We start from the raw sequence: 17,200 nt of genomic DNA, 5'->3' as shown, positions 1-17,200 counted from the left end.
TATTTTGTTTTGGGGGTGCACTAGACCAGTGGTTTTCAATCCTGGTCCTGGGGACCCACTGCTCTGCACATTTTGTGTGTCTCTCTTATTTAACACACCTGATACAGATCATCAGCTCATTAGGAGAGAGATCCATGTACTTAACTGAGTGTGTCAGATAAGGGACACATACAAAATGTGCAGAGCAGTGGGTCCCCAGGACCAGGATTGAAAACCACTGCACTAGAACATGCTCTCATCCTTGGTGGTTAATTGTTTTACATAATTCACATTATTACAATAGCTTTCTCCCCAGGCTGGCACAAATGGCTCAATTAGTTCCGGGTTTGATAAAGGCCCGCCTTCCGAAAATCAAAATGTGTTGTGATTGGTTAGCAGTCCCACTGCGTTGCGATTGGCAAACAGCTTAGACGGCGTTTCAGACCTGCCACGCCCCTTCCAAAGCAGCAAGTTCCGTGTACAACAGCACAAACCAGATTAAAGTTATTCTTATGTTTTAAATATGGATATTGTTCTTACAAAAGCACATTGGATCGCTAAAGGAGGCTTTTACTGACCCCTCCAGAGCCATGTGAGGCACTTTTTTATGGATTGTCTTGTTTTGGACTGATGGAGAGAAACATTCATTCTATGCTGTTCTAATGCTTGGGAGTGCCAGGATTATTTTAAATTTAACTCCGATTGCATTCAACTGAAAGAAGGAAGTCATATACACCTAGGATGCATGGAGGGTGAGTAAAAAATACGCTACAGTAGTGTTGGTCCTATTGTCAGCCTGCGAGATCGCCGATACATGATATTATCATTATTGTGCTCATTTATTTCCTTATTTACATGCCTGAAACCAGCTCCAGCATAAGGCTAGTGAAGCTATCTACATTGTATGATGAATAATCTCTTATCACACACTGCACACACCTCCGACGTGGCAACCGATGATCGTCACTCTAGTCAATGCTTGCGTTTTTACCAGTCACCCTGTCGAATATCCGTAGGCGGGATTTATTTTAATGATATTCTAATGGACCACGTTGTGACATCATAGCATCCAGAAAACAAATGCTGTAATCCAAAGGAGCCATTTGTTGTAGTTCTTGAAAAGGATTCCTTTTGGAGTGGACTTTGAAATTTGTAACTTTTTAGCTGTTTTTTATGACCAAACATAAACACCTCACACTGGCTAAAATTCAAAAAGTGAAAAAGCATAATAGGACCCCTTTAACAATAAGCTTAGCTTGAATATTAGCAATGACCTGACACGTGAACCATGGAAAAACACACATACTTCCACACACAACAACTGACAAGTAACATGGCAGACCTAAGGGCTTAAAAATATAAGATTCACATAAACAAACAATGGAACCAAAAAATGGAACTAACAAAAGTTACATGAACCAACAAGAGAACAGAACTAATAACAAGACAAGACAATGAACCAAAGAAAATATGACATAATAATTAAGAGAACAGGAGGTCACATGACTGAAACTAAAGTACAAAGATGCGTTCAACTTGACGCGGTGGAAGCTGCACAAATTGATCAGCGCCTGACTTGAAACGACGTTGACGCTATGTCAGTGTCACATTTGCCATCAAAGTACAGTGAGCAGCTGACTAGCTCAATCTGTGCAGATTCTCCGGATCAGCTGCACAAGATCTGATGATGACACAGCTGTTTCATGATTGTCCGGATTCACAGATGACAGTTCTGTGATTTGTGTTTATTTTGACACCTTCAGTTCTTCTAATGTGCTTCCATGTGCTTTTATAAAAGCAACAATTCATTTACTGTAATGCTAATGTTAAACTTGATTCTTGTATAAAAATGTGCTGTATTAAACAGTGCATAAATTATTAAATGAAATGTTTCTGTCACTTCATGAAAATGCATGTGTATTTAACAAACATTGCTTCTAATCTACTTCCTTTGTGATAAATTAGCTAACATTGTGTGAGCGGCACTACGGGAAGCAGAAAATGTCAAACTTGGTGCACCGTTCTAACACTTAAAAGAATAATGGCTCTTTAAAGCTTCTTCACACGTTTAGAACCCTTTTATGCTGAAATGACTCTTTGTGTTTAAGGTTCTTATTCCCACGTTCCTTTTTTGTTTATTTAATTATTTTTATTCTGTAACTATCTCTGTGATCCAACTACACACACTGTCATACTGTGTCTGTTTTTTATTTTATTTTTTTAACAGAACATCTAAGTGCGATCAGCTCAGTTCAGTTGAGGATACTTCTCTCCTCTTCTCCACTAAGCAATTGTATGACAGAAAGATTGAATTATTTATTATCCATATTGTTAGAGTTTAATTATTACTTGGGCTTATGCATAAACATGCCCAGTCACAAAAACATGTCAGCTATCCCATGACTTATCACTTTTTATAATATTTTGACTATCAAAATACATTTTTATCTTACAAGAGGTCTATTCAACTAAAGGTTTTTTTTTTCTTTCATTTTTTAAAAACGTAAGAAAAAAAAAATCAATTGATTTAGACAAAAACCGACCATGTTATTGACCCAATAATCAGATGTACTTTCCACTGTTTGTCTTACTGCAACATGTCCTTCACCCTAGTCATAAAAGATAAAAAGTGGAAAAAGAAAACTATCTGCCTTTGCCATGTCTCAAAAAAGAAAAACACAATAAATTGCTCGACTCAGACAAATTTGCCACACAATATATCAGATCACGCAAGCTCAAAGTCCATTCATCACCTTGTTACCTGAAGAACGGAGCATTCTTGGGCTGTTCACTTCTCCCATCTATCAGTAGCCACTGTGCACAAACAAACATCTATCACACGGCAGACAACATCATTCCAAATGTGATCTGCACCACTTTATGAACGATTCCACATACGCGCCTTGTGACAAACCACACAACTGACCTCAAGAACACATTGTTCTGATTCAACTGTATCTTTTACTGTGGCGTGTGGCTGCTGGAAGGGCAAATAGCATCTGAATGCTGGTTACACCATTACTTGTGAATTATTGATTCGAGGAAATGGAACTAGGGCTTGATAAGCAGCAGGAAGTGAGGAAGGGTGTCAAGGTGAGAGCCGGCTTTGTGCTGTGTGTGGACATTTTTAGCGTCGCTCTGCGGTCTGAGCCGAGGCACATACACGTACGCTCTTGTGCGTTATGACTGGTCTGGGGCTGTTGGGCTGGCGAAGCCATTTTGCAGGACAATTTGAAAAGAGCGCAAATCCCAGTGGCTGTTTCTCAGAATAAATTGCCTGCTTTGCAACAGCACCACTGTCAGCAGAAAAGCCCGTAAATAATTTTGCAGCGTCCACTTGCAACCGAGCACGGCCTGTAATAAATATATGGTGAATTGGGGACTCGGGGTCTTGAGAACCTAAAAGTTGAGGTGTGTTCAAATTTATTTGGATGTGTGCAGGGCATCATTTGTATTATGAAGTGAGGCTGTATATTACTGTTTTACTGTTGTCAAATGCTTTGCAACTTGTAGAAGGACAAAGCTAGGTCTTTGTGACCTTGTTTTTGACCCAGAATGAATCCTTAAATAAAAGGCAATTAAATGGCTTAACCCTGTAAAGCTGGACATGTTAAATAACAGTCAATTTTTTATGGAACAAAATTATTGAACCTTTAGACAAAACTGAAACCAAAAAAAAAAAAAAAAAAATCTGTGTGTGTGTGTTTTTTTTTTTTTACACTGGCTATCATTCTACATGGCTCATATGGTGTAATATATACTCGGTAGAAATCCAGCTTCAGTCCAGTAAGTGTCCATCTTGAAAAATAATACTTTTACTTGCAGAGTGTCTGTAAAAACCCTCTTTTGTGCAGACACGGATGCAAATCTCAATTTCACAGTTAAATACCTGAGCACAAGCATCCATTACTTATTCCAAAATGTCACTTTAGAACTAGTTGCTTCATTGAAAACTTAGTGTATTACTGTATTAAAAGCTCACAGTATTGTCAAGTTTTATGAGAGAGAGATAGACTGAGCAAGTGTGATTACCTGCAAATGATTCAGCATTCATTCTTCATATTCACAATGAAACATTAGTTTGAATAACCTCTGAGGAAAGCGATATCTTTGTCCAAACATTAATATCCCTAATATCATCTGTTAAGGGTGATTTCTGATAACAGTGCTGGTTAGTGCATTTGTTAGCTGCGTCAAGCCAACGTGATCTCATGATTACTATATACTATATAATTCGTATGCATTTTACATAAAATGTGGTTCTACAAAACGTACATTTACTTACGTTTTTCCAGACACTAAAACGTACAATACTGATGTATTTACAGCATCTAAAAGTACAAATACATACGTATTTTTAGCATTTTAACGTATAATACTGACGTATTGACGACACCTAAAAACAAATCCTTATTAATACTGAATTCGCGCCATTAATTTCATTATTGTTGTTTTTAGTTGTCATACCAATGGCCTTATGTTTTCAATTGCATTATTAAATAGTTTATTGGTGTTTATTGGGTCGTGGGACACAAAAAGCGTTTTCTCTGACATGCTGTGACTAACAATAGAACCATGCAATACACTTGGCACGCATCATAATTACAAAATGAAACAGTTTTATTTGTGCGCTGTAATCCAGATCTTCAGAATCCATACGATTGCGAGAAACAAACCAAAATCCAAGGCTTAATCTGGCGATCTTCATCTCCATGCCGAGCAGCGAGTCCATCAGCATCAGCAATAAACCTGCGCTGAAGTGCTTTTTTCAAATTCAAATATTACCGCATTAAGAAATGACAGGTTTTACGGCAGGAAAATCGAACGCTCATTGGCTCTTGCCTGCATTCGGCACAGATTACGACTTGCCGTGTTCTTGGTGAGATGTGTTTGAATGATGCGCGGGTGCATTCACTGAGTGGATCAGGATTACAATCTGGATAATATTTTCAGCGATTAACAATTTAAATTCTGCTCTGCACCTGAAACAAACCTACTGTATTCCACCAGAGAGGACTGCGGCTGCAAACGCATCGTCATTTGGATCACTTTTTGGTGCGGCTGTTGACAGTTTTGCAATAAATAAATGATTGTGATTGCACTTTTATGTCTGTCATGTTTTTCTTTATTACTGTACAGAAATGGTTAACGTTAGGTTTAGATGTAGGAGTGGGATTAGTGACTATAATATATATATATATATATATATATATATATATATATATATATATTATGCTATATTGTTGCTAAAATGGTAATTTCCCTGCATATTTTGGTCAGTTAACGTTACCTTTAATATTCGTCATAAAATGGGTAGGTTAAGGGGGCTAACAATCTAAATCACCTATTAATAAAAGGATAAGAATGCATATTTGCTATAAAATGGGTAGGTTTAGGTTTGGGGGTAGGTTAAGGGGGCTAAAAATCTAAATAGCTTATTAATAAAATGATAAAAATGCATATCTGCTATAAAATGGCTAGGTTTAGGTTTGGGGGTAGGTTAAGGGGGCTAAAAATCTAAATCGCTTCTTAATAAAATGATGAAAAAAGCATTGATACGAATATCGTAATAAAATAAAAGATACGTAAATATTTTACATTTTTTAGCTAAAAATACGTAGCTATTTGTATGTTTTAAAAGTTGAAATACGTCTAAATTGTATGTTTTAGCATCAATAAGAACGTACAAAAACGTACGTGTTGTGCCTCTAAACGTTACGTACAAATACCTACGTATAAATAATGAGACCAGGCTGGTCAAGCTGTTGTTGAAACCAAAAATAACTTCAGTTTCTGACATGTTTATTTTCTAGTGTAAAAGTCTTTACCACTGACTCGTCTCTTGTCACCATCTAATAGCGGAGCAATATAACTAAAATCACCATCACGAACACACACACTGTTTCTTAATACTAAACACTTTTAAATACTACTATTTTTATACAAAATATTATTTATTGAATAATAATATTCAATAAACAACAACAGCCATCATAAAAGTTGCTAGGCACTTCGATCAAAAGTACAAAGACAGCGCTATGATATACAGCACTGAATTTACATAAACATAATGAGATTTTGCCTGGAACAAATAATAGTTTAATGAGACCAAAGATTGCTTGTTAGATTTGCCCAAAACAAATTATATCTTATTTTTTAACCACTATAGAGACATCAGAGTCAGCGGTAAATTCCAGAAGATGTGGCCAAGGTGAGGTGCTCTCGGATGGATTCATGAGAGCAGAACGGCCACTGACCTGGAGCGTGCATGTCCGAAAACAATGATGCAAATTCTCAAATAGACGTTATCTTTATTAACAAACTGCATATTCGAACTATAAACAAGTATATTCTTGCCTGAAAACCTCTTAAAACTACTTTCTGTGAGACAAAAACAGTAATATTTATACAATGATACTGGATTTGTTCGTGGCACTCATACCTTTGTTTTGGAGTAATCTGATTAAACTGTGAAACTAAGCTGTTGGAGTCCTGATATTGCTCTAATATCACACTCTTGTCAGCCAATCAGATATCAGATAAGAGGACCAGAAAGAACTGTTGTACAAAAAAAGTATAAACTATCACTCAGGCGACAGAAGATATGTAGTACATTGTTTACAAGAAGTTTTTTCAGCAATTTTGATCATGTTGATCATTTAGAGGCCATAGATATTTGTGTCTCAAATATGACACAGTAGGCTTAAGATCATTTGTGAATTTGCATATCATTATGAAAATTGGTCATCATGTAAAGGTTACAAATTAGTGCAAAATTATGCAATGCAAATGTCAGCATTGACTTTGAGCATGCATATCCTTTAGAAAGAGAACCTGGGGAGAGTATAATAGGAATATGTTAAAATACAGAAAATCTTTTCAGAGACAAATGCTTCATAAGAGTTTCGGGTTTCATTACAGTCTTGGCAGGAGTGAATTAGCTCACAACATTCAGAAGCAAGCAAGGTGTGAATTCACAGGATTACGGCGCTCCAAATTGTGTAAAAAGAGAGAGTCTATCAGATATAAACGTGTAATATCAAAATTATAAAAATAAACTAACCATATTATGCATAGTTAAAAGCATGGTTCACACAAAAATAACATCATCATAATTTACATTGTTTCAACTGTCTTTGTCCATGCAATTAAGGTCAGTGGGGTCCAAAACAACTTAATTGCACAGCCAAAAAAAAAAAGTACAGTTCTCCAAATATCTTCTTTTTGTGCTCCACAAAATAATTAACATCTCACAAGTTTGGAATGTCATGAGGGTGCAAAAAGAATGACAGAATATTAATTTTTTCAAACTAGAAAACTAGAAATTCAGAATATTTAAACTATCCCTTTAAGTTAGCAAAATAAATAGGTTTATCAGCCTTTAAAATGAAGGACACTTTTAATATCTCTTGTTCAATCAAACTTCCCACAAATTGTCACTAATACAATATTTAGGTTTTGTTTTCTGTTGCATTAACAATATTGTCTAAGTTTCCAATTTAGCTTATTATATAAACCATCACAACAACCACTGACACCATGAAAATAATATGAATGATAGTAATTCTTCCAGATGAATAGGCCCTTGCGTCTAGACGTGTCTGTGTTGAAGACTCTCAGTTATTAAACGGCAGCCCTTTCACAGAGTTGTAGCCCACAGCGCTCGACAGGGGCCGATAATTTCAGATCTGTCACTCATGATGAGTGACACATCTTCTCCATCACGAGCTTGTACATGGGCTAGTGCTCATTTTCCTCATCCTGCTTTAAAATTATGCGTAAATGAATGACTATAGCAGATGAGCTATCAGCCAACAAGGTCTACAATTTTATGGCTCAAACAGGCTTTTAATTCTAATGAGGTTACATGTACAAGACCTCAACAGACGAATAAAGCCGTATGCTATGCATTAACCGACTCATTCAACCCTGCATTCTGTTCTAATATGAATGTTTTAAAACACATACTTTTGTAGAACCATAGACCATAAAAAGGACAAAAGACTGAAATATCTTTGATAAATGTGATAAGCACATACAGTGCCTATTGAAAAATCATCACACCCCTTTGAAATAGTTACTTTATTTGTCATACAGCCTGAAATCAAACCCAATTCCAAATAACTTTTCCAGCTTTATTGACAATTTTGGTCTACTCATTAATAATAAAGAAACAACAACAACTGGAATAACAGGGTTGGAAGAGTCATCAGCGCCTTGATTTGACTTTGTAGAGCCAGCTTTTGCTTTAATTACAGCCATCAGTCTTTTTGGATATGTCTGTACTTGCTTTGTACACCTTGATTGGGGAATATTTACCTATTCTTCCTTGCAGAATTGCTCAAGTATAGTCCAATTCTGTGGTAAGCGGCAATGGACTGCTCTCTTTAAATCCATCCACAGATTTTCGATTGGATTTAAGTCAGAGCTCTGACTTGGCCACTCAAGGACACTCACCTTTTTATTCTTAAGCCATTTCATTGTTGTTTTGGCAGTATGTTTAGGGTAATTTTCATGTTGGAAGGTGAATGACCTGCCCATCTTCAAGCAGAGAGCTGCAGGTTTTCCTCAAGAATTTGGATGTACTTTCTCTCTAATCCTGACCAATTGCCCAGTCCCAGCTGAAGAGAAACACCCCCACAACATAATGCTGCCACCACCATGCTTCACAGTAGGTATGGTGTGTTTTGGGTGGTGTGCTGTGTTTGTTTTTCACCAAACTTAGTGCTTGGAGTTTCGTGCAAAAAGGTCAATTTTGGTCTCATCAGACCATGGCACCTTTTGCCAGAGGGTATCAGACTCTTCCAAATGTGTTTTTGCATAGCACAAATGAGAAAGGCTTCTTTCGTGCCACTCTGCCTTACAGCTAACTTTATGTAAAGCTTGGGAGAGAGTTGTCACATGCATGCACAGACTGACCAGACCCAGCCATAAAGCCTTGTAAGTCCTTCAAAGTTGCCTTTGACCTCCTGGCAGCTTCTCTTATCAATGTCTTCTTAGCTTTGTCATCCACTTTGGATGGACAGCCTGATCTAGGCACTGTGTTGTTGGTGCCACACACCTTCCACTTCTTAATGATGTTCTGAACAGTACTTCGAGGGATAGCTATAGCCTTTGAAATGTTTGTGTAGCATTTTCCTAACTTGTGTTTTTTTTTTTTTTTTACAACTCTATCCCAGAGGTCTTTTGAAAGTACTTTCCCAACCACGGTGAATTCTTTGCCACACCATCTGTGGAATCTTCCAGAAACAGCTGGTTTTATTCTGAAGTAATCAACACCTCTGCTATTGATGTCAGGTGGGGCAATTAGCGTGGTGTTTAGTCTGTTAATTGACTGCGAGCACCTGAGCAAGTTTATATGGTATATATATATGGTTATACAATGTAACTAAAATCACCATCACAAACACACACTGTTTCTTAATACTAAACACTATTATTGAAAATATTTTTATATAAAATATTGTTTTTGTATATTTTTTTTTATAGTTGAATAATAATATTTATAAACAACAACTAAAAGTTGCTAGGCAATTCCGCTAAAAAGTACAAAGGCAGTGTTCTGATATATAGCATTGCATTTACATAAACATGAGATTTTGCCAAAACTATCCTATCTGGAACAAATAAGAGATTAATGAGACCAAAGACTGCCCAAAACGAATTACATCTCATGATTAACCACTACAGAGCCATCAGAGCCAGCGGTAAATTCCAGAAGATCTGGCAGTTTCAAATTTGAGGACCAGAAATAACTATTGTATATATGTACAGTACGTATGTATGTACATATATATATATATATATATACACACACACACACACACACACACACAAACAATCATCAATCACAATGCAACCTTGCATAGCAAACCTCTCTAATAGCTCTAAGAGTGCAAACAAACCTGTCATCACATCACACCTCAGCAGAGCCGAACCCAGCATGAGACCGGTAATCATTGGACAAGAACATTGATTAAAGCCCCTGTGCACACAGATTCATGTAAATGTATGCGTGTTTATGGGCATATTTAATTGGAATCAATTAAAAACACGGACCCTTAGGAGTGGACTGCCACTGCTTCATCCTGAATCCTGATAATTATCACACTATCATGCAAAACATGTGCAGTCACAGAGCTAACTGCACTTCAGCAGGGATTTAGACTCACCTTCGGCTGGGCTGGACTCTTTTATCGTTTTTCCTCCAAGAGATTCTGGGTTTGGGCGACGCACGAGGTCGGCACTCCAGAGACACGTCTTTCCCAACGGTTGCGATGAGCCGGACAGGGTTGGTGCTGAACGTGGGAGCTGACGCTGAGAGAACAAACACATAGTTCCACCTTAAAGGATTTGTTTAATCAAAAATGAAAATTGTGCTTTCAACTCTTGTCATAGGACTGAGCATCAGTGATCATACAAAAAAAACGCACTACTACATAAACAGAAATTGAAAAATCACGCCATTAGTACACTGTTATGTTAAATGGATAGTTCACACAAAAATGGAAATTCTGTCTTAAACAGTTGATGGTAGCCATTGACTTCCATAGTATGGAAAAAAAATACATGGTGTTCAATGGCTACCAGCAACTGTTTAGTTACCAGCATTCAGAAGATTCAAAACATCTTCTTTTGTGTTCAACAGCAGAAAGAAGCATGTTTGAATACAGGTTTGAAACAACTTGAGGTTGAATAAGTGATGACAGAATTTTCATTTTTAAGTGGCCTGTCCCTTTAATTAGGCTGACATATTATGCAGCTCTCTGGAAGACTTGATTCTGATTGGTCAATTACATCACTGAGCAGTGTATAATCAACTAAAAATGAAAACTGTGCCATCAACTCATCAATTTATTCTATGCAACACAACGAGTACGGACCACTTTTATGTTTTTTTTTTTTTTTGTCATTTAGTCCTCATTCACTGGATATTTTAAATTGTTTAAGGAGACTAGGAACAAGTTTATATATTGTATACACAGCATATAAAAATCTCATTTGTTATATGCAATGCATAATTCACACACTTGCTCAACAATGTAATTAAGCTGGCACTCTTCAACTGCTAACTAATGACATGTGCATGCTTTTGTAAATATTCACGTGACACCATTTATCTTGCCTCTTTGTATAATTCGTAGAACTACTGAGCCCACAAGAGCAGTAGGAAATGAATAAATGAGTAATTTTTCAATAAAACAACAGGTCTGTTTTCAGAGACTGGGGATTTGTGGGACTCTAAAGGGAGATAAAGGTTTCTGGAATGATTGTAATGATGGCATTGCTGTCGCTCTGAATGATGGGTTCATAATTAGTAGCTTTATTGTTATGCGTGACGGTCTACCAGAAGTAAAACATTTCCAAGCTAAACGATAAAAAATAATTCAGCCCTCGACAAGCGCATTTGAAGATAATTACTGTTAAATGTCTAATCTGTCTGCGGGGAGCTTCTCGGCAAGCTTATGCAGCTGATGAGTTGAATGCAATTGCAAAATCACAAAATCAAATGCAGTTTAGTGCTGATGTTAAAGCAATGATGCTAAAGCAGGGGGCCAGGGCCTTGAGCAAGCTTCAGCAAACTTCCAGGGGCGCCTCAAAAGTTCTTAAAATTCTTTAAAACAAGACAAAAGTTTAAAAATAAGCAAAAATAACCAAAATTCATCCTAAACTTTTCTTTAATCTTGTGTGAATGGCAAGGGGGTTGGTAGACTGACGTGTTAAAGTGAGGTTGGAAATATCATAATTTGGAGTGTCATGTGAACATTAGAGAATTTACACAAATGAATCAGCTCACACACTTGATTCTTCATACTGTGTGTTGTTACCTGGATGATCCATGACTGTTTTTATGTTTTGCGACAGTTTATGAGCCCATTTAGTGCCTTTCTTAACAGTTAAACTACCCACTGCTGTTCATTCTTTAGTTTTCCAGCAACTTCTTGCACATTTGACCACTTTCTAGCAGTGACTTTGTACAATTTTTGTCTTTTCAAACTAAAGGGGTGAAACACTGATGTTGACAAAGGCATTGAGAGCTAGAGGGGTGTAATCTTTGGTAAAAAAAAAAGTTCTTCTTTTGCTTAAAATTCTTACTTTTTCCCCCATTAGTACTAACTTTATGAGTCATGTACGATGTTTACAAGCTTCTCAGGGGACAAAATAATGACTTACTTTGTCTTATTTCTATTAATTATTTATTTTCTACTTTTAGTCATGACATTTCTTGTCTGTGGCAAAACCAAGTCTTTGAATGTGGAAAGAGTGATTTTTTCTTAATGGGCTGTTTCTTTCGGAACTATTTCACATTACGAGTGTTATTCAATATCTTATGGAATGGTGCAGTGAGGACGTATTTTTTCAGACATTAGCATCACCCTGGCTTCTTTGGCTTTTGAATTAAAATAAGCTCTGTGACCAACAAAAGTTTATGATTTTTAAATGTTTCGCACATCACAAGTAGTCTGTAAAAGTGGACTACTGAGTAGATGAGTTTACCTGTTCAAGCGTAATGACGTTTACTTTTACTGACAACCCCTGTAGTCTGTTTAGCCCTGTTTACAACAGATATTAGGATTGGTTGATTGGATCACAAGTCAAGGGAGACAACCACTTACACCTTGTGTTTTAATTAGTCTCTTTTGTCCATTTTCAACAAGCTTCCTTGGTTTATGTATGGGTGTCACATTTCATGTCTGTTTTGGTCATTTGGTTTCTCCCATTGTCTTCCCCCGTTGATCTGTGTGATTTGGTTTAACCCTTGTTAGCGTCATCCCATTCACCTGTCTGTAATTATTAGTTTCCCTTTATAAGTCGGTCTTTGAGTTTAGTACACTGTCGGTCTTTGTCTATGTCAACGAGTTTTACGTCCTGAATCTCCGCTGGTCCCGTCCAGTCTTCCTGAGTCACCGCTGGTTCCGCCCAGCCTTCCAGAATCCTCGCTGTCCTCTGTCAGTCCCCTTGCTCACCCTCAGCAGACCACCTGTGCAGTGGGCTCGCCGCAGGTCTGCCAGATTCCACCGGTGTTGTGGCTGGAGGACCCCTCAGCTCCGCCTTCAGCCTCAGAGTCCAGAACTCCGCCTCGGCCCTCCGACCCTGCGGCTCCACCACAGCTCTCAGCACCTTCCTCTACATCGTCGCCCGTCGGTCCACCAGCTCCACCGGGTCGGTCGTCACCCCTCTGTCACCTCAGGACTCTGCTCCTCCGTCTACGCCTCGTCACACCGTCCCACCGGCTCCTAGGGACTCCTCCCTCCCTTGGGCACAGCCTCCATCCTCTGGCGCTTCGGCTCCGCCGCGGACCTCCAGAACTCCGCCTCCGCCTCCGCTGCCAGAGCCTCCAGTTCCGCCTTGGCCCTCCGGATTCGCGGTGTCGCCCAGGATCTTCGGCTCTCCGTCTCCGCCTCGGGCTCCTCCTCCACCTGCTCCGCCTCTGTCGGTCAGACCCCTGGAGTCGTCAGCCCGTCCTCCACCATGGCTCCTCCCTCGTCGGCTCCACCATGGGTCTTCATGGATGCGGCCTGGGTCTTGCTCTGTTCCTCCTGCTCTGGGTCCCTCCTGTTTCCTCCCTGGCTCCTCCCACCATCGTCGACCCTTGGACTGTCTTGTCTGTCACTTGGACTTTCGTTTTGGTCCCCCTCCTGGGGTTGCGTCCTCCGCCGAAGCCTCCTCCAGTGACTCTGTTGTTCTGTTTTGTTGCCCCTCTCGTCTGTTTTGTTTGTTCTTTCTACAGCGTGACGACGTGCCTATTCGGAGAGGGGCGTTATGTCACATTTCATGTCTGTTTTGGTCATTTGGTTTCTCCCATTGTCTTCCCCCGTTGATCTGTGTGATTTGGTTTAACCCTTGTTAGCGTCATCCCATTCACCTGTCTGTAATTATTAGTTTCCCTTTATAAGTCTGTCTTTGAGTTTAGTACACTGACGGTCTTTGTCTATGTCAACGAGTTTTACGTGTGTGGATTTATCTCCGTGTTCCTGCCTGTTCCAGCCTGTTCTATTGAAGACTTTATTAAATGTATATCGTGTTTTGTATTTTGTCTCACGTCTCGTCACTCCAGCACGCCACAACCGTTACAATGGGATCTTTCTGATCATTACCCTTAGGAAAAAGAAGTTTATTCAAGTGTGCTATTAGTATACTTCCTTTAAACTAAAAATAGGAAAATATACTTTCAGTCTACTTTTTATGTACAGCACTTCTCAGAAATGTGCTTAATATACTTCTCAAAAATATACGTTAAATAACATTTAAGTATACTTGACTTATACTTAGAAAAAGTCTAAATATATTTGAGCTATACTTGTACTCTGAGAATCCATGTTTTCATTGTTATATGTTAGGGGAGCTATTACACATCTTCTGTACAGAATTTCCAAAACACAAGTGAAGAAGAAACCGAAACAACAGAAGCTTCCAAATGTAATCTAACACAATCATCAGACATAACACAGAATCAAAACTAGATATGGAAAACTGTGTAACGTTATGAAATAAAATGTCGACCCATGAAGAGGTAAAAATTACTGTCAAGCTTTGGGGTGTTGATCAACTCCATCCATGTTTTGATTTTTCATGAACAGTCTTTTTTTTTTTTAGCTTTTTGTTCAAAATGTTGCTTATTTATTTTTTTTATTTATGAAGCTTACCCACATTCAAGTGTTTATAAAAAAGAATGCATGAAGCTAGAATAAAATGTTTTTGTTTACAAGCAGATACCCTGTTCTTTCTTTTGATGTTTTGTATGTTCAGATATTCATATAACAAAATATATACAAATGAATACCTAAACAGGGACATAGTAGTATACTTAAAGTATGATGTAAAGTTCACCTAAAGAAAACGAGTATACTTGCAGTATAAAACTACTACACTGGTAGTTTACTGAGACTATACTTCACAGTGTACTAAAAATGCACTAAAAGTATTTATTAGTAAACTATCAGTATACCTATAAGTTCACTTTTAGTATATACAAACTGAAAACAGATGTGAACTAGTTGTGTACTTTTATACTTAAAAGTATGCTATTCGTACACTGATATTTGTATACTTACTACATAAAGTATACTTATAAAATATTTTTGGTATGGGTAGATCTAGTATTATGCAGTAAGCTCAAGCAATGCACACATGCCTGTGAAATGAGGCAACAGAAAACAATATGGAGAGCAGCAGCTTTTGTTTATGCACCTAGTTTAAATCCTGTCTGGCTAGCACACATCTCCCGTAATGTTTAAGAATTAGGTTAGTTGGCAGAGAGAAGGCGCTCTTTAGTGGCTGTTCAAATGCATTTGACCCATGAGCATCTACACAACATAAGCAATGCAGACAAATGCATTTTCAACTACCTCTGAAAGTGTTACAATAGACAAGCCTAAACGTTTCAGACTCTGTACTTAGTGTGATTGGAACGACAAAAACTCTTTTTATACCAGGTGTAAACAAGGCCTTTAAGCCACTTGTTAGTAAATGCCTTTTTCAAGACAAATAAAAGCTTTTAAAGAATCAAAAGTGGGATTTTACTGGTTCATTTTATGTCGTAGAATGAAATATATTGAGCTTGTGTCAACCTTATTTCAGAAATTTAACCAAAAACCCATTCAAAAACACGTTAACTTGGAAAATGGAGCCAGAAGAGCTAAAATGCTGACTTGTTTATGAGTTTACATTTACATTTAGTCATTTAGCATACGCTTTCATCCAAAACATTGCACAAACGAGGACAATAGAAGCTATCAAAACCAACAAAAGAACAACAATATGTAAGTGCTGCTTAGTCCAACATAGTACACGTACAGTAGCATTTTTTTCATAATAAATAAAAATAAAACAAGTAAAAAAAAAAAAAGAATGCTAGTGCTCAAAGGTTTTTTTAATAATAAAAAAAACAAGTATAGAATAGAAACAAAATAGAGAGTGCTAGTGTTAGAGGGTCTAGTGTAGATGGCATATGGTAGATGATAGATTTGATAGACTAAATAAAAAACACTTTAAATTCCCTAAAGAAAATAATAATAATTGTAGTAGTAATGAGAATGATTTTACTTAAAAAATAATAATTACCGCTTATTTATAGTAGGGTGTTATATGGATTTTAGGTATGGTGTAGGCTTAAGGGATCTAGATATAGAATATGGAATTAATAAGTACTAATAAACAGTCATTATGCTAATAATATGCATGCTAATAAGCAACTACTTAATAGTAAATATTTTTCCTTAACCTAAGTGTTACCAAAATACATCTTTCTATGTGTAGTCTTAGAGATGCTCAGATATGTATACTGATGTTCATGTTTAAAGCGACTGCATTAAAGGCCTGAGCTTTTCAAGGACATGTACTCCAGTGGCTGGGAAGGACATTGTGTGATGGTATTCCAGTGAGCAGAGCTAAACACATATGGGTTGAAAGTGATGATGTCTGCAGAGCTGCTGGAGCCTTCTGGGGCCTGTAGCTACATGCTGACAGGCCTCGTCAGGAGTGTTTAGTCAAAGGTTGCACCATGTTTTTCACGGGTGACATTAGAAACGATGACATTTTAATCTCTGCAATTGCCAAAGGGCCCCACAATCCACCACCCCCAGAACATGCTGAGAGAGTCGGGACCAATGAATGACTTTTTTAAGCCTGGATTGGGAGGGGGGAGGGGTGTCTTTGTGGTAACAAATATGTGTGTGCCTACTTTGTGTCTGACATGGGAGGCTTAGTGTATGATTTTAAGTGGGAGTTTTGACATGCGTCTCTCACAGTGAATACTAAGAGCTCTTTCGTACTCGACGACCCACTGCCGGTTCACTCTGGGCCGCCCACTCCGCTAGCCTCCAGTGTACCAGCGGCATGGTAGTGGCACACATGTGGATGTGCCGGCACCCGATCGGCCCGCAGCTATGGCTCCTTTGAATTAAGGCTGCTGTTAGCCGTGTACAATGTCACTGCAATATGTGTTTGCGTTTATAACATAGAATAGACCAAGTCACAGATGACAGCTCTCCCCATAGGCGCTGAGTAACTGGAGGATTTGTCACAGATGCATCCAAAAAAAACATTTTTTTTTTTTTTTTTTCAGACTGTCACTCTAGAGAACTAAACAAGCACTTCGAAGCTGGAGGGAAATGGACCAGAGAGAGGGGAATATTCAGTGAGTCACAGTCTCTCGGAAAATTATATGTTTAGAGTGTAGCATTTAATATTGTTCATATATATATATATATATATATAT

General features: G+C 38.0%; 1 protein-coding gene across 1 annotated transcript in view; it reads right to left on the bottom strand.

Annotated features, from left to right (window-relative positions):
* LOC141346184 (contactin-5-like) overlaps positions 1-17,200 on the bottom strand; it is a 79,963-nt gene that overhangs the window by 60,021 nt on the left and 2,742 nt on the right. Inside the window, exon 3 of the mRNA XM_073851094.1 lies at positions 10,152-10,296. Within this exon, the coding sequence (XP_073707195.1) occupies positions 10,152-10,296 (145 nt within the window). The remainder of the gene's footprint in view (positions 1-10,151; positions 10,297-17,200) is intronic.

Source organism: Garra rufa, chromosome 11 (genome assembly GCF_049309525.1).
Source record: "Garra rufa chromosome 11, GarRuf1.0, whole genome shotgun sequence".
In the NCBI taxonomy this organism is placed as follows: Eukaryota; Metazoa; Chordata; class Actinopteri; order Cypriniformes; family Cyprinidae; genus Garra; species Garra rufa.
Note: the sequence above shows the minus strand (reverse complement) of the source record. Positions and strands in the feature narration are given on the sequence as shown.